Source organism: Uncinocarpus reesii, genomic scaffold, assembly GCF_000003515.1.
Source record: "Uncinocarpus reesii 1704 scaffold_2 genomic scaffold, whole genome shotgun sequence".
NCBI classification, from domain to species: domain Eukaryota; kingdom Fungi; phylum Ascomycota; class Eurotiomycetes; order Onygenales; family Onygenaceae; genus Uncinocarpus; species Uncinocarpus reesii.
In genome coordinates this window covers 253,739-271,037 of record NW_003052499.1, presented here as the reverse complement: position 1 = coordinate 271,037, position 17,299 = coordinate 253,739, and the positions used below count along the sequence as shown (strand labels likewise).

At 48.6% G+C, this 17,299-nt stretch overlaps 6 protein-coding genes across 6 annotated transcripts; 2 read left to right on the top strand and 4 right to left on the bottom strand.

The window, feature by feature from the left end:
* Positions 1-47: 47 nt before the first annotated feature.
* Positions 48-773, bottom strand: UREG_03046 (uncharacterized protein; the record flags this gene model as incomplete). The annotated part of the gene is made up of 2 exons (XM_002543484.1): positions 48-287; positions 375-773. The coding sequence occupies 2 exons, from the start codon at positions 771-773 to the stop codon at positions 48-50; spliced, it is 639 nt and encodes a 212-aa protein (XP_002543530.1).
* A 2,847-nt stretch (positions 774-3,620) lies between these two features.
* On the top strand, positions 3,621-4,568 carry UREG_03045 (actin; the record flags this gene model as incomplete). The annotated part of the gene is made up of 2 exons (XM_002543483.1): positions 3,621-4,274; positions 4,338-4,568. 2 exons carry the CDS (start codon positions 3,621-3,623, stop codon positions 4,566-4,568), a joined length of 885 nt encoding a protein of 294 aa, XP_002543529.1.
* A 1,382-nt stretch (positions 4,569-5,950) lies between these two features.
* UREG_03044 (uncharacterized protein) lies at positions 5,951-7,600 on the top strand (the record flags this gene model as incomplete). Its single annotated transcript, XM_002543482.1, has 3 exons — positions 5,951-6,225; positions 6,291-6,927; positions 6,971-7,600. 3 exons carry the CDS (start codon positions 5,951-5,953, stop codon positions 7,598-7,600), a joined length of 1,542 nt encoding a protein of 513 aa, XP_002543528.1.
* A 1,195-nt stretch (positions 7,601-8,795) lies between these two features.
* Positions 8,796-9,694, bottom strand: UREG_03043 (uncharacterized protein; the record flags this gene model as incomplete). The annotated part of the gene is made up of 2 exons (XM_002543481.1): positions 8,796-9,360; positions 9,426-9,694. 2 exons carry the CDS (start codon positions 9,692-9,694, stop codon positions 8,796-8,798), a joined length of 834 nt encoding a protein of 277 aa, XP_002543527.1.
* A 1,732-nt stretch (positions 9,695-11,426) lies between these two features.
* UREG_03042 (endochitinase 1) lies at positions 11,427-12,928 on the bottom strand (the record flags this gene model as incomplete). Its single annotated transcript, XM_002543480.1, has 6 exons — positions 11,427-11,528; positions 11,585-12,120; positions 12,184-12,253; positions 12,306-12,365; positions 12,426-12,797; positions 12,854-12,928. The coding sequence occupies 6 exons, from the start codon at positions 12,926-12,928 to the stop codon at positions 11,427-11,429; spliced, it is 1,215 nt and encodes a 404-aa protein (XP_002543526.1).
* A 1,480-nt stretch (positions 12,929-14,408) lies between these two features.
* On the bottom strand, positions 14,409-16,944 carry UREG_03041 (phosphoribosylformylglycinamidine cyclo-ligase; the record flags this gene model as incomplete). Its single annotated transcript, XM_002543479.1, has 3 exons — positions 14,409-16,000; positions 16,063-16,590; positions 16,665-16,944. 3 exons carry the CDS (start codon positions 16,942-16,944, stop codon positions 14,409-14,411), a joined length of 2,400 nt encoding a protein of 799 aa, XP_002543525.1.
* Positions 16,945-17,299: the final 355 nt, after the last annotated feature.

Sequence of the window (17,299 nt, the reverse complement as noted above, 5' to 3'; positions counted from 1 at the left end):
AAACTCCATCATGCACATTAAAGAAAGGTGCAGGCATCAAATCTTTGCTACGCCGGAACCTCTTTCAATTTATTCATAATCGCATCGATCCCGTCCATATCACTAGCGTTCAGTTTCCCACTGTCGGGAGCATAATCACTCGGCAAATGCTTTTGCAATTCATCAAGCGCCGCCTGGTGATTCCGCACCGCTGAAGAGAGCGCGTAAATCGCCTTTCGGCGGACGGCCGTCTCAGGATCCGTCTGTGCCAACGAAAGCAGGGTCGGAATCGCTTTAAAGTCCAGAAACTATACCAAGGCACAGTCAGACCGATTATTTCAAAGAAGAAAAAAAAAAAATCAAGAGGCTATTAGCAGAAAAAGAAAAAAACCCACCTTATCCTGCGCTTTTTCATTATTCTGCACCGCCGTCCCAATACACCACGCCGCCATCTTCCTCATCTCCGCATCCCCATGCCCCAGCGCCGCCACCAACGGCGTCCACAGACCCAGCACGCCCATGTTATTCGCATTATCCAAATTCTCGATCAATTGCTCAAAGTTGTCGAATGCGATGAGCTTGTTTTCCAGAGTGGCGTCCTCGCTGTGGATCACCTCCATGGCGGCTTTCATCAGTTCAGCGTCCGAGGGCGCGTTGCCGATGAGGCGCTGGAGAGCGTCGGCGTCAAGGCGGCTGCGGGAATGGTCTTGCTTGACTTGCTCGGAATCGCTGGGCTGGGCGGGACCGGAGTTTTCGATGCTCCATTTAAGGAGGTTGTTCATCTGCGAGTCCATGGTGGGCGTCCTTGTTTTTTTTGTTTTTTCCCTTGCGCGCTTAGTATGGCGTTTTTGATTCTTGCAGCGCGCTGGTGGTATTTATTTAGGGTTGGTCGAACGGTGAGCCTCTGAATCGCTGATAGTTTGTCCAAACTGTGATGAATGCGATTTGGCGCGATCTTTTATCTTGGCCGAGGCATCGAAGCTTATCGAAGTCCATCGAGGCATCCAGAACAAGCCTATTGTTTTGCGCTTAAATGCATTTTTTGGTGACTTATGCACTTATATGAGTTTTATACCACCTTTCTCTCCTATGATGAATTCAATTCTTTATCTAAGCTATCTCATCTAGAAATTAAGTGGGCAGGATCCGACTACGGATTCAATATATCTATGATTCGCTCCTTTGAGGTGTGTGAAATTACGGTTCAGCATCTATGTCAGTAGCTCCGTTTGCGTAGAGAGAAAAGGGCCCTTGACTTTTATCAGGATGCCTCATTCCGACTTACCAAAGCCATTTCCGGACATCCCTTTTCCATTCAGAGTAGATACCGGTAACCACCATGGGTAGTAGTCATAACGGAATGGCTACCTTCGAAAGCAGATAGGCAAACAGCTTCGTAGTATAGGCCGGTACCTCTTGACGTGAGATGAACCTCACTTCTGTGTGCAAAAATAGTTTTATGTGAAATCTTCTGTACTTCGTAGGCTTTTCTGTTTCAAAAAAAGGTCAGCCATCGACAGATTTGAATCATCGAAATTCAGTATACATGGACCGCAATGTGGCCCAAGCAAAAAGCCAGAATATTCACGATCATCCCGATCGTTCGGGCAATCTCGCAATACCCCGGTTTGCCTTGCAGATATCACGGCAGGCATCGAAGTCAGGCCCGAGTCGCCACTTACGTAGTATCGAGATCGCAGTTACACCCAAGGAAGAGTATTTTGCATTGGCAATAGGGCACTGATGGGCATTAGGGGCCATCCACGCTGGATGTTAGCAACCATATTTGCGTCTCCGTCCATAAGGTTTTGATACAGTTCCCAAACCTCTGGACAGTACCGCAAACCGATGCCAAGAGCAGCGAGTTTTCCATCCAACGCGCGTCGTTTGTGCCACCGGGACCATTCGCAGTGAAGGAGCAGTATCATTCCTGTCTACATTTTCTCTCAGCGTCAAGTGAGATAACACGGTGAGGCAGCAGTTTTAAATATTTTTGCCTAGAGACAAGTACGTATGTGCGTCGGGCTGGGTTGTAAGGATCTTGTGCTGTTTGGGAACTCTGCAAACCGCATTTGAGTTTCGGGACTCTTAGCTGTGCATTGAGGGCTTGAGCTCAGAATGAAATGGATCAATAAATCAACAGAAGTAGGTGTACTGTAGGAAAATAGAAAGGGCATTTGTAGTCAACAAAGATGGTTTGATACCACGTCCAATGGCCCGTCATTTCTATGTTTGGGCCTCAAGGTTCGCAGCCGGATAGTCAGCTACTGGATGAAGCAACTGGAAGTGGGCTGAGTACGTATTGAGGTTGCGATGCTGTGTTGTTATCGTCGTTACCTAGTTGCCGCATCAGCTGTTCAAATATCAAGGCGGCAGCATTCCAGAAGTCGGAAATTCCCAGGACAGAGCAAAAGAAAATCGAAGTCATGAATTTTGGGGCCTGGAGAGAGAGGCTGCGCCAGCAAATATATATAAAGCGGCAGGACGGAGGTCTTTTGTGTGGGGTGTTTTTGGAAGTGGGCTGTCAAGCGGGCTCAGCGAACGCACAAGTACCAAGTACGCGCGGTTGAGTGGCAAGTTCCCCTGGCAGCCAAGTCACTAGTACCGAGCCACGCAAGATTTCAAGCTAGTAACGTACGTATCAACCCCTCTGTGCTGCACTCGCCAAAGTTTCGGTGTCTTTCTCTCTGTGTCTCTTCGCTCTCTTGCTCTCTTCTTCCTCTCTTCTCGCTCCACTTCCACCGTCCAACTCTCGACCCCCCCCAATTAACATTCCACCAACAACAACACCCAACCTCCCTTTCCCCCAACTTCCTCCCATCCACCTTTCTCGCTCCATCTTGCTTCTCTTCGCCTGTACAGCTCATCTTTGCTTGACAGGCCCTTTTTCTGCTTCTTCCATTCTCACGTATATTTTCATTAATTCTTAGTTTCCTTTTGACGCTCGCCCACCATGGAAGGTAAGGCATCCCTGGACCTCGACCTCGACCTCGACCTGGCCTCGCCCAATCTCCTCGTCGCTGCTCGTGTCTTGATGGCGAGGACTCTGGACTAACTGCCTGTGTTTCGCTCTATACAGAAGAAGTTGCTGCTCTCGTTATCGACAATGGGTATGTTGACACCCCCGGAGCATGCTGTATCAACCCAGCACTGCCCTATTTCCAACGAACCTGTTTCGCAACCTCGACGCCTACCCCACCCTGTCGATATTCATAACAGATGCAATGGATGGAGGTCTGGTGGTCATTTGTTACAGCCATGCTAATTGCTTGCTGACAGTTCCGGCATGTGCAAAGCCGGTTTTGCCGGTGACGATGCTCCAAGAGCTGTTTTCCGTAAGCTTCCCCCTGCTTGACTCGTTTACCAGGATGGCAGTCCACATCGCTATCATCTGCCCTATTCAATGTATGTGGAATACTGACGCCAATTGATAGCATCCATTGGCGGTCGTCCTCGCCACCATGGGTAAATGCGCTCTCCCTTGATAGGTTTGGTGCCAGTCAACTCACCCCTCTTTTTTAGTATCATGATCGGCATGGGCCAGAAGGATTCCTACGTTGGGCGACGAGGCACAGTCAAAGCGTGGTATCTTAACTTTGAGATACCCAATCGAGCACGGTGTCGTCACGAACTGGGATGACATGGAAAAGATCTGGCATCACACTTTCTACAACGAATTGCGTGTCGCACCCGAGGAGCATCCCGTCCTTTTGACTGAGGCTCCCATCAATCCCAAGTCCAACCGTGAGAAGATGACACAGATCGTTTTCGAAACCTTTAATGCCCCCGCTTTCTATGTTTCCATCCAGGCCGTCCTCTCTCTTTACGCCTCCGGCCGTACCACTGGTATTGTGCTTGATTCCGGTGACGGTGTCACTCACGTTGTCCCCATCTATGAGGGTTTCGCTCTTCCACACGCCATTTCCCGTATCGACATGGCTGGCCGTGACCTCACTGATTATCTCATGAAGATCTTGGCGGAGCGTGGTTACAGCTTCTCTACCACTGCTGAGCGTGAAATTGTCCGCGATATCAAGGAAAAACTCTGCTATGTTGCTTTGGATTTCCAACAAGAAATCCAAACCGCTTCCCAGAGCTCCAACCTGGAGAGATCCTACGAACTCCCCGATGGTCAAGTTATCACCATTGGCAACGAACGATTCCGTGCTCCAGAGGCTCTCTTCCAGCCCAGCGTCCTTGGCCTCGAAAGCGGTGGTATCCACGCCACTACCTACAACGCTATCATGAAGTGCGATGTCGACGTCCGAAAGGATCTCTATGGAAACATCGTCATGGTGAGTTATTCTTCCTTGCGCATTGCGATTTCAAAGGTCTCACCTGCTAACCCGCATGTCTAGTCTGGTGGCACAACCATGTACCCAGGTATCGCAGACCGTATGCAGAAGGAAATCACCGCTCTTGCTCCTTCCTCCATGAAGGTTAAAATTATTGCGCCTCCCGAGCGTAAGTACTCTGTCTGGATCGGTGGTTCCATTCTCGCCTCCCTCTCCACATTCCAGCAGATGTGGATCTCAAAGCAAGAATACGACGAGTCTGGTCCATCTATTGTTCATCGCAAGTGCTTCTAAGGTGCTATTTGAATTGGGGAATAAGGTCTACAGGAGTATTACGGCCAACATCTATTTCCTGGCGAAGGGCTTGCGCTCGCTCTACGTCAAACGGGTTGATTAGATAGAGGCGCCACTACTCCATTCTCGATCCCATTCTTTGTTTTCGCATACTCTACGGTACCGAGTTTAGTTAGCCCTTGTTATACAACACCCTTTATCTCCAAATCCTTTATTCCCTCTCGAAAATATTGCCCCCAGCTTCTTTATGTATTTCGAGCTCAAAAAATGGAAGTTCCGAGATGGCCTCTGGTTTTAAATACCGGCTCTAAGCCACCATTCATAGTATGACTTTCCATGTGATGCCTCCTCGAACATGATTACTTGATAACTCTAGTGACTATGCGGACGCGCCTTCCAGGACCGGCCACATATTACAGTCTCGCACCGATAGCTGGAGTTCGATTTCCAGCGGTCTAGGCTAACTGCGTACTCTTCTTGTCTTGCCGAACTACACAGGGTGGCAATGAAGCGAGAGAACAATTCTTTAAGGAAATCTATTCTAGATTTGAAGAAAGAGGATACTACCCGAATATTGACAGGTGATATGATATGATAAATATGGGATTTACCTGGAACGTGCCCAATATGGCTGTCTTGATGTCTACTTCCACAAGGGCAGGGATGCGACCTTGACAGATCGAATTCAGTGGTCCCATGATATCTCTGACGCTCTTCAATATGCTCACGATCTCAACATCCAGCATGTTGATATGCCATCCAAGAATGTAGCCCCATCTAACTACGCACACCCGGATGAGGAAGAATGGATGCCTTGTACAATCAAGGAGCTTCATGCTCTGGGATCATTGATCTATGGAATTATGACGTCCAAGCGATCCTTTCATGTTAAAATTGACCATCAGGTCAGGCAGCTGATGCCCCGACGTGGGAAATATTGTTCGTGGGCATAATGTTGCAAAATGCTGGAATACGAACAGGCATGCGAGGTTGCCAAAAGTACTCTGTATTAAGCTTGCCAAGGTAAGATCGACTCTTCACTATACTGGTTCAACACATCTCTATGAGTGAAACAAAATAAATGGGAGTTTGATGCTGCGTGCTGTTGACTGAATAAAGATCTAGCACTAAGCCAGATCGGGCAAGCTAGGTGGTGTTTGCTAACCCAGCTGCCTCCACGTAACCCAACAACACCTTTCCAGTCGACGGTCGTAGATAGCTCGGTTTCCACCTCGATCGAATAGACCAAGCATCCTCCCCCTTACAGTTGTCCTCTACTTTTCTAATTAACTATTTCCCCGGCGCGCCCCAAACAAGAGACTTTCCCGCTTAGTTGACGTGTCCTCGATTCTCAGCCTTACTACTTTCCTTGATAACAATCCATGGATCAAATAACGGAACACAAACTTAATGCAGCTTGTAACGATTTTGTTGCCGGAATTGACCCCCTGAAAGTATGCGATTTGGCGACGTCATGCCATCCAAAAAAGGTGGCCTGTCATATCCTTGGGGAATGGAAGAGAGGCAGCTACAACATATGTATCCCAGTGGTTTTTGAAGATGACGGCAAGAGTGAGAAGTGGGTGGTCAGAATTCCATTACTTCCCCGACTGGCATTTCCGGAAGAGAAAATGCGGAGTGAAATCGCCACAATGAAGTAAGTTTGACCAAATAATAACCCCAAAAAGCCCATTGCCATTTTCTATGCTGACAAGAATATAGATACATCACAGAGAAAACCACCATTCCAATCCCTCGCATCCATGGCTACTCAATTACTGGCGACAACATCCTTGGCCTTCCATTCCTGATTATTGAGTATATCGAGGGGAACACCCTACATTCAATGAAATTCAATGATTTTAGGCGGAAGAAACGAGAACATCTTTATGCTCAACTAGGTGATATCTATATTCAACTCTTTCGGCAACAATTTGATCGAATTGGGGCTCTCACCCTCACTGAAGGTGGAAATTGGACATTCACCAACACCTATCCACTGACAATTGACATCAATGAACAAGAAATCAGTGGACTTGATGCTCGCTGCTTTCTGAATCTCAATCATACCTTTCAATCAACTATTGACTATATCTACAGTATAGTGAGGCTGATTTCCAACGATTTTCACCGGGGCCGCGAATCAATACTAAATGAGAATGATGCTCAATTATACTTATATAGTATCTATGCCTGCCAGAGCATTCTGATGGAGTGGGTTCAGCCTGAATTCAACCATGGGCCTTTTGTCTTAATGCATGGTGACCTGCGCCCGCCCAATATCATTGTTGATGATAATTTGAACATCATCTCAGTCCGTCCTAGACTGGGAATGGAGCCACACAGTTCCAGTTCAAATGTTTGTTCCTCCATATTGGCTTACAAGTCAAGACATTCTTCAGATTTCTGACAAAATCTCCTTCATTGGGTATCTTGCAGCAGCTAATAGCTTTTGTTTTGAACTGGGGTGTCAGGAATATACCTTTCATAATCCAGAAAAGCTCCCAAGACAAGAGCTCCCATTAACAAAACATTGGTGGGATTTGTCCAGCATGCAAGACTATCTGATTCCTTTGGGACTTTTGGCGCCGCACTACTTCTCCAATATCTACTGGAAGGCCCTGGATAGCTGGTACTATGGTCCAAATGGCAAAGAACGAGTACAAACATTCTTTGGGCTTGATATTCGAAAACCTGACCACCAGGCTGTGAGGAAAAAAGTGGAAGAATATGAGTCGTATAAAAAGGAGCGAGAGGAGTTGGGCATAGAAGCAACATCCGTCAGGATTGCGACCACAGCTGAAGAATTATCTCAGCTGGCGAAAGCCTTAAAGAAGAGAGAAATTGAAAAAGCTGAAGCGATATCCCGAAATGCACACAGCCCCCAGCAACAACTTCCATTCCCGCAACTAGCATACCAATCGCCAGATATCTCCACCACGGAGGGACGCAGAGCGGTTGGGACTTGGCTGTTCATAGCTTTCAGCACTATGTCTGCGGTTTGCATTATTAGTGGGAGACTAATAAAATAAAACTCGAATGTTTGAAAACCACACTTATGAGTGGAGCAACTCAATTACACCTTGAAGATTTCGCAGATCGGCTCTGATTTCCTCAAGTTTTGCCCGTTCTTTTTGTATTTGCTCGTCCACCACTTGTCTCAATCTCGCGGGCTTGTTTTGCTGCTCTGGCCTGGTACTAAGCTGCTCGAGGGAGGCTTTTTGTTGTAGAAGGAAAGCTATAAACCTTTCAACATCTTCATTTTCATCTTTCAGTGCCTCTAGTTGCTTTTTTTTCTCTTCCAATCCTCCTGTGATATCACCTAGAAGTGAATCACCGGGCATAGTCATTGTGATAATATCTGGATGTTACCAAGCTGGCGAATTGAACGGATCCAGAGTGGATATAAGATAGGTATGATATTGACATGAGTCGGCCTTTTCATTTATTTTAAGGGATGGGCAGCGATGTGCCAAAGCGGGGTAATAATATGCAGGCTACAACTTCAAGGGCCAGGCAGCACTCTCCCCGGACCGACTATGTTGGGAGCTACAGTACGTTGGAATCAGGCAAATGGAAATGTATCAACTCTCAGAGACAACTACTCAGCTTGGGGACTTTACTTGACTTGGGATACTCGGCGTGCGGAATACTCAATAGCTCTCTATATCCCGTTGGCTTGCTTTCCAAACCTGGTATTTTTCGCATGGATAATTATGGCCAATTGGGATATCGGGAATCTTGATCATCTCCAGTGACGGCTCACGATGTCTCGGTCTTTATTAGCTATCTCAAGCTGCATTGTATCCGTACTATTCTGCGGAATATGTATTATTTTGAATATCGATCTGCTTTTATTTCGCACTAACGAATGGAAGACCCTAGGGCCTACCTTCAAGTTACTCGGTATTCCACCAAGCCGTAATCAAGTTGGATTGTTGTCCAAGACTGTGTGATGATCTTCCCAATTCTCTAGCTAAACTAACTTAGAGTAAGATGCGCAGATAAGAGATTTCCCGATACAAAAGCCACGGCATATGGAGAAAGCCCGGGCAGAGAACTGATATAATGTACCATGACTTGGCGTCGACAAGATTTGATAGAATCCATCAGAGAAAAAGACTAAAATAAGCAAGGCTGGCCTCTCCTCCCTAGGGGTATATATAACACTGTAGATATCCAGGCTCTAAAAGAAACCAAAAAAAACTTTCCCCTTTTATTTTCTGTTTATACCTTGGTGTGCGGGTGATCTTCCGGGCTCTTGAACTTTCCCAACGGGAACCTGATAAATGTCGTTTCAGGTAACATGAGACCAGAAGAGCCAGCGTAGAATGCCAAAAACGCGCAAACCACTGAGATGGCGCCACCAGTCTTATTCACTGCGATTGCGGCATCGGGATGCGTGGTCGCAATGAAATTTGCGATGGAGAGGAAGAGGAAGGCCAGGACGAGGGTTGTGAATACCGAAACGATGGCAATGTTTGTCCGGAGAGCGGCAAGGAGGAAGAGGAATGTGAGGAAGCACCAGAGGATGAGATAGATGCCAATGGCGAAGGAGATGGCGCGCTCGTCTCCTCTGTAGGCCGCCGCCATGCCAAGTGATGGGACGTGAAACATGGCGTAGCTGAGCCAAAAGGCGCCGTAGGAAATGTGCACTGTTGTACCGAAGGTGTTGCCAACACGGAATTCCATGATGCCAGCAATGAGCTGCGCCATGCCGCCCATGAAGATGGCTAGACCGAAAATCGCAGCGTCTGGGCCAACATCGCCTCGAGGGTTGCTGTGAGGTAGACTATTGATAATTCAGTTAGTCAAAAGCTCACGATGATAGGTTCTACGCTATCACTTATAACTTACCCTGCACCGCATTGGTAAAGGCCTAAAACGAAAGTAGTGACCGCGAAACTCAAGAGTCCCAACGGACCTGGGTTACCAAGCTTCTCGAAGGGAGGATGGGGAACCTGCGAGACCGTGAAGATCCGGGGAGTATCGCCATCTTTGACATAGAAAGGATTGTGATGCGTGCTCGAGGCAGCGGTCCCATTCATAGAATTTGCATCTTGGAATTGCACTCCATGCATTGGAGCAGGAGGCATTCCAGCGTCTCGCGGTTGTTCAAAAGACATCTTGTGGAGTATCACCGTTTGCAATACGGTTCGAAAGCTGAGCTGGACAGCAGCGTATAGAGAAGGAAGGAAGGAAGAAAAAGAGTGAGAAATTTCAGGGAATTTCCCCGTATATACCTTCGTCCCGGATTGAGAGAGGAAAAGCTAATCCCAATGCACAGAGTTTTCCCCAGCTTTGAGGGTGTCTCTGCATCCTTGGTTCATAAGGAGGTGGAGAAACAGGAGAAAATGGTATTGCATGGTAGAAGCCCACCGGGATAGCATGCAGTCGAGGCAAGGATCAGAAGGGAAGAATTGGTGCTTGGACTGGGGCAGTCTGGGACCAAAATCTGGGAAATCATCAAGTGGCCACCCATGGGTGGAGGCGAGTTCTTCACCAACGGTTATTGGGAGAAGCAGTAGCCCTTTCTCTCCATTGAAAGAGCCCCCTACATTCCAGAAATCGGAAGTGACGATGATTTTCCAGGCAGCGCGAGCACGGCGGTGATATCTGGGCCCATTGTGTGGTTTGATATTCGCTTGAGCGGAGACTCTTCATGGTAACTGTGGATGTGATGGAGGAAGTGCTAGCCTGCTAGAAATGGACTACGCTCCTGGCCATCAAATGTCTAGACGCAGTGCCGCTGTTGAAACCCGTCTTTCTCTGGTGTCGTGAAATCAACGCTAGCTTTGTATCTTTCTGAAAGCTTTGAGCTTCGACGGATTCCCACATGACGTACAACTCTGTCGTAGCTGGCGAGCTAGTTCGCTTCTTAACTTGACTAGGCTGATTCTGCCCACGAATCACGACTGTGATCTACAGAGTAGTCGACGATCATCTGAAGAACGCCATGGCGGCATGGCCTCACATGTAACGAGACGGCTTTCAGCACGATCACGCAGGGGGCCCGTCTCTGCAGGATGCATCCAGCTACCATGGTTCAAACATCATAATCTGGGGGGAACTCTGTCGGGACTTCGGTCGGGGATCTCGACGGATGGAAGATTCGAAGAAAAACTTTGAGCGATGCCCTTTTTGCCCCGAAAGGAGCATTCATAAGTGGCAATTAAAATAATAACGTGAGCTTTATGGCGGTTTGCAGAGGGATGCATTCTGGGGAGAGTTACCAGCGGTCGGGCTTCGCGCCCTCGGCCCTTTGGTGCTTCTTCTCGACGCCTCTGAAGACACAAAATATGGGTCAGGGAACCCGCAAACCCGCGCACTCGACTTCGGACTTGTGGAGAATTGTCTGTAGCACGGCGAGGTTCTTTCTTGGGTCCGGGAGAGCTCTTCGGCAAGTTGGTCGTGGCCAGGTCGCAGCGAGGCGCGTGGACGAAGATCACAATGGTTTGGATTTCTCTGACTTGCTGGAACCTCGACGCTAGATCCGGCGGCTTGCTGTGTTTGATCGACGGTTCTGCGTCGGCCGGACGGGAGGAAGTCTGTTGGTGAGGAAGTTGGGGAAGAGGTGAAGTGGAAAATCTACGATCACGCGGTCATCGCCTCTCTATCACGGCGGAAAGGAATTCGAGTTGCTGGCCTCCCCGAGGGGGTGTATGGACATAAATCGGGAAATCCATATTCAAAAGGCCTTTCAGATATTCTAATTAACTAGTCGTAAATCCTGATAAACGAGAGTCGCCGCAGTCCGTCCGGATCGAACTGGTAAACGAGAGAATCGTAACTATGTACAGTGCCAAAACGAAGGACAAGTAATGAGCTTATGAACAAGTAGTATCCAGCCTCAGCTAACTATTTCATTCCATTCTTCAGATTGTCGTAGATCGACTCTGGGTAGTTGATCTCGTTCTCTCGCTTCTCAAGGCTTCCCAAGCCACCGAATTTCCCAACAACCTGTAGATGCGTCGTCAATATTTGAACTCAACATCTGAGGGGATCAGAAGACCTACGGTTCCAACAAGGCTGTCAGAGCCCGTCTTGTCGCTGCTGCTTTCCCACCACATCCCACCTCCAAGGCCATTCTTCGTGACATACTCGGCCTTCTGACCCGCTATCTTGGGCGTGTCGTAGCTGATCAGGTACCGCTTGCCCTTATCGTAAGAGTACGAGGCGGCGATATCGTCCAACTCGGTGACCTGAGCACCCGGCTGTGGCATGGCTTTGTAGTCCCAGACTCCGTTCTCCCAAGAGCCACCGCCGACACCGCTAAAGGCAGCGCCGATTCCATCCGTCTCTGCGAAAGCTCTCCCATAAAGGGGCATTCCGAGGACGATCTTATTCGCTGGAACACCGGCTTTGATGTAGTCCTTGACAGCCTTGTCGCCGCTGAATGGCGTGGTTTCCGGCTTGGTGGTCGAAGGGAAGACGTTCGACATATGGCCCGCTACTTTGTTCCAGCTACCGCTGAAATCGTAGGCCATGAGGTTCCAGAAATCAAGGTACTTGTTCATGTCTGCCAGCTTCATCTTGTTGTAATTCTGGGGACCTGTGATTTATATGAATAAGGGTTCTTCTAATCTAGCAAATAGATTCGTCAAATGCAACTGACCTGCTGGCGAGGCAACAGTGAGAGAGAACTTCTTGCCTTCCGGGTGCTTTGCGGAATACGCATCAAGAGCCTAAGGGTTGATAAGCAATCTCATACTTGGCCATTCGATAGTGAGTTCATACCTCTCTGCAGGCTTTAAGCAAGAGCACGAGGTCATTTGCTTGGTTCTCATCCTCAGGATACTACAGCCAAGTCAGCAACACATCAAACTGATCCGCATAGGGGGGATCTCAACTACTGACCTCCCAGTCAATATCAATACCATCAAATCCCAAATCCTTCATCAACTTCAGCGAGGAATCTGCAAACATTTTCCTCCCCGCCTCCGTGCTCGCCGGAGCTTTGAAATTTTTTGAATAAGTCCATCCCCCAATGGACAGCAAGGTCTTCAAATTTCGGTTCTTCTTCTTGAGCAAGAACATTTGCTTGACACAGCCGTACACATTCTTGCCCGGTTCGTCCCACCTGTCGCCCGGGTAGTGCTTGTCAGTGTCGGCCCATGGGTCAGATAGATACACTTCTCCCGAGGGTCGAATGTTGGCAAAGGCGTATAAGATATGAGTGAACTGATCAATCTTCAAATCCTGTGGATTGTGACTGCGTCCATAGATTGCCTAATGGGCACACTTAGTAAAGATTGATGAAGTGGAAAGAATGGATAGAATCATACCCAATTGACAAAGTATACGACAGATCGAAGACCACTCGCCGCCCGAGCCTCAACATCGGTGGTAGTGCCAGCCATGGTTGGAATCAATGCTGCTTGAGTGAGAGTTTGAAGAGTAAGTAAAAGACCTAGCAGAAATCGAATCATTAGACGTTCCGTGTAATTGAAATCTGGATTTGATCAAGAGGGGATGCCTTGGGAAAGGAGATGGAGTCGGCTATTTGTACTTCCTCGTGGCACAATATTGGACCATACAGGAAGCGGCCGGAGGAATACGTGGAAAAGACCTAGATGCGCCTGACCTCAAAACGCATCACGCATTGTAAATCGTAGCTGAAGAAAACCACAGGTGTGGGCAGCGGCACGTTTGAACCATTCTAATTCAAGAGCATTGCACCCGATTTCTCACATCTGAACCTGTCAGATGGCAAGTCATCGACCGCCTGAGGAGTCGAAATGATCCAACAGCGCGGAAGGCCTCCGACTGCATTTCTTAGATGAACGAGTGTGTGAAGGTGGACATGGGGAGGTCAACCGAAGTGCACCGCGGAGCACCTCCAAAATACATCAACGAGCATTTCAAATCAAGATAGACGGGTAATGCCAGTTCAAATCTGCTTGTAAGGAACAGCAGAATCTTCAGTAGCACCAGCATCCTTCACAGGCAGAAATGCCATTATTGTATCCCACTGCCGCTGGAACTCCGTTGCGGAATAATAATCCATCCGCATTATTTTGCCAACCCGGTGACCGGAGGAGCGAGGTCAAAGTCGAGTCATTTGTCCAAAGATCTCTTCCGAGCGCTCGCCAGGTGAAGCGGCTTTCCAACAGTTTTGAAAATAGCCTTTGAATGCCAACATATCAAACAGCCAGAAGGCGAGAAAGACTATGTGATGCCTCCATTTCCCGCCCTCCCTGGCGGAGTGCCTTTTGCACTGTGACCACCCAAGGCCGTAGCCTAAGATTGGGATGATTCAAGCATGAGATTTCTGATGGTTGCAAACCGTCAGAATGCGTCCGTTGGGTAGTACAAGGCCCTAACGGATGGGAAGAATTTTGGTCCAGTCCCGAGCCACAAGCGGGAGATTCGTCACAAGAACACTGCTTGTGCCAGAGGAGCACCGCGCAGGGCCAGCGGAGATGTGGCACCTTGAGGCCTCAGCGTGGTCACAAGAAAGAATCGTTGATGTTTCCTGTAGGAGATGGAAGGGTAGTCAACTCCCCCGAAACAGCCTGGATATTTCGCTGTTGCGTTGTGTTGTCACAGTTGGGGTCTTGGGGCAACAAGGGAACCAAGAAAAGAGCGAATCACTCTCAACACACCCATTCAAGATGTAGATATTTGAACATGTTTGCACAACTTTTGAATACTGGTAAGTTTGTGAGGGTCTCGGATACACATTGGATTGCTTTCATGTTTCCTTTTTCCGGTGCATCAGATAACTAGTAGTTCAACTACAGAGGAGTTATGCCAAACAAAAGCCTCCAGGAATCGTCCTCGTTAGTTACCCATGATTTTCCAGGCATCAAAATTCGACCGTCTAATGCTCTGTTTATACTAATTGTCCCACGTTTCCAAATTCTTCAGCACACATCCGTCTGAGTTATTCGTGTTCTCAATAAGAGCACCAATAACATACACCGTCTCTCCCTGCTTTTCCAGATGGCCCTTCACCTTGTCCGCTTCTCCCGCAGACACCACTAGAACCATTCCGATGCCGTTGTTGAGAGCTCTGCCCATTTCAGAACTGCTGACATTCCCTGTCTTCTTGAGCCATTTGAAAACACTGGGCAATGGCCACGTGGTGACGTCGATTTCAGCGCAAAGGTTTTTGGGAAGGGCCCGGGGAACATTTTCAACCAATCCACCACCGGTAATATGTGCTAAGCCTTTGATCGTCCCAGTGGCAAAGGAGCTAAGGGCCGACAGGAGAGGTTTGACATAGATTCTAGTAGGTGTCAAGAGAGCAGCGCCCAAGGAGCTTGCGGGTGTCTCGAAGGGTGCTGGATCCCTGTAGGATAGCCCGGAACGTTCTACTATCTTTCGGACCAGAGAGTAGCCGTTTGAATGTGGACCGCTGCTAGTCAAACCGAGCAGGACATCACCGACTTTCATCTGATCGGTAATGGGCAGAATGGGGTTCTTGTTCGTATCGATGGCGCCAATCGCAGCACCCACCGCATCGTAGGCAGCATCGATAAAAAGGCCAGGCATCTCAGCGGTCTCTCCACCAACAAGAGCGCAGCCAGATTCAACGCAGCCGTCGGCGACGCCGGCAACGAAAGACGCCGCGATCTCAACATCCAGTTTGCCGCAGCTGTAGCAATCCAGGAACAGGAGTGGCTCCGCACCTTGCACAACGAGATCGTTCACGTTCATCGCGACGAGGTCAATTCCAACGGTATTGTGAATCCCCATTTCATGCGCAACCTTGAGCTTGGTGCCAACGCCATCGATGGCACCAATTAAAGTAGGCGAAGAGCTGTGAAACCCAGAATTACAGGCTGCAAGAGAAAATGCGCCTCCAAAACCACCGATGATTGCATCGGATCCCGGACGTTTGGTTCGCGCAACATTGGCTTTGATGGAGTTCACCAGTTCGTTTCCAGCGTCGATGGAGACCCCAGCAGCCGCATACGTGAGACCTTCCTGCTGAGTAGAGGGGTTTCTGAAAGCCCGATGCGCGATGTCCTTGCGATAATACATGCCCTGGAAGTCGATGGTGGATATTCCTGAGTAAGCCTTGTCAACTGCATCTTCCAAGGTACTTGCAGTCGCCGTTGCAGCAAGCACTCGGCCGCCAGAGGTTTTCAATTTGCCGTCGACCGTGGTTGTGCCGGCGTGGAATATCAGCGTATCTGGTGCTAGGGCACCGAGCTTGATGTCCCGGCCTTTGGGGTACGACCCAGGATAGCCTTCAGACACTGCAATAACAGTGGCCGCAAACTTGGGATCCACTTTTATGGTCACTCCATCGAGCCAATGCTCCGTACAAGCAACCATTATCTCCGCAAGGTCGGTATCGTCGCTGAGGAGAGGTAGCAATGTTTCGGTTTCCGGGTCGCCACCACGGACATTATATTCGAGGACCTTGGGTCCGTCCTTCGTCATCATGAGCCCAGTGAACAAAATTCCGACGAACGGGAAACCTGGACTGAATTTTAGTCACTTGCTATGGACTAGGCAATATCACTTTTGTCTAGGGCCATACCTTCTTTCCTCATACAATCAATGCTACGCTGCACAATCGTCCTGTCAATTTCAGCAATAACTTCCTTTGAAGCGATGCGAGTTGGTGCATAGCATCCCATCCCTCCAGTATTTGGTCCCTGGTCGCCGTCAAAAATCCTCTTATGGTCCTGCGCAGGGGGTAGCGAGCGGACGGTATATCCGTCCGAAAACGTCAGTATACTCAACTCATCACCTTCTAAAAACTCTTCGATGACAACTTCGTCTCCGGAGTCGCCAAATTCTCGATCAAGCATAATCTCTTTTAAGGCCCGAAGCGCCTCTTCCCTGTTTGTAGGTATAATGACACCCTTCCCAGCTGCCAATCCGCTGGCTTTAATGACAACATTGTGGTTTATAGAATCTAAGTATTCGCATGCAGCTTTATAATCGTTGAAGTTTTGATAACGGGCAGTTGGAATGTCGTGACGCTGCATGAAGTCTTTGGAAAACGTCTTCGATCCTTCCAATCGGGCGGCAGCTTTCGATGGCCCAAAACATCTTATTCCAACTAGGTTGTAAAGGGTCAGTTTCCTACAACGAGTAATTACTTTGTGGAGTGGGCTTGAGTAACATAAATCCTACCTGCCTGGAAATACCCCTGAATTCCATCTACCAGCGGCGCTTCCGGTCCAGGGACCACAAGGTTCACTCGTTCCTTCTGAGCAAAAGAAACCAAGCCCGAATAGTCATCAGCCTTGATGGCAACATTTGATATCCTGGAAGATTGCGTTCCAAGTGTGCCGCCGTTCCCTGGAGCACAGAAGATTGCGTCGACAAGCGGAGACTTGCTCAGTCTCCATGCTAAGGCGTGTTCTCGACCACCGCTGCCGACAACGAGAATACGAAGCCTTTCTTGGAGCATTTCGGGTCTGCTCCTAAGGAAGACACTATGGCTGAATTGTCAGACACGGGTTGCTCGCTTAAAGCCAACGGATAAACGGCTCTTTCGCAATTTATAGCTCCTGCCTTTAAAGCATAGACCCATGCGTATCCATGATACAGAAAATTGGTAGCAGTTTTTGGGGGAATAGGAGTAGAAACAGTACAGGGCTCCGGAGCCCTACGCTTCGCATGGCCTATGTGAATGAAGGCTGATCGAACCGCCAAGCAGGAAGGGTATCAAGATGTGAACAATCAAATCATTTCGCATACATTCAAGATACATAGAGAGAGGAAACACTACGAATTCTTCTTCCACGGGGGACTCATGGATCAAT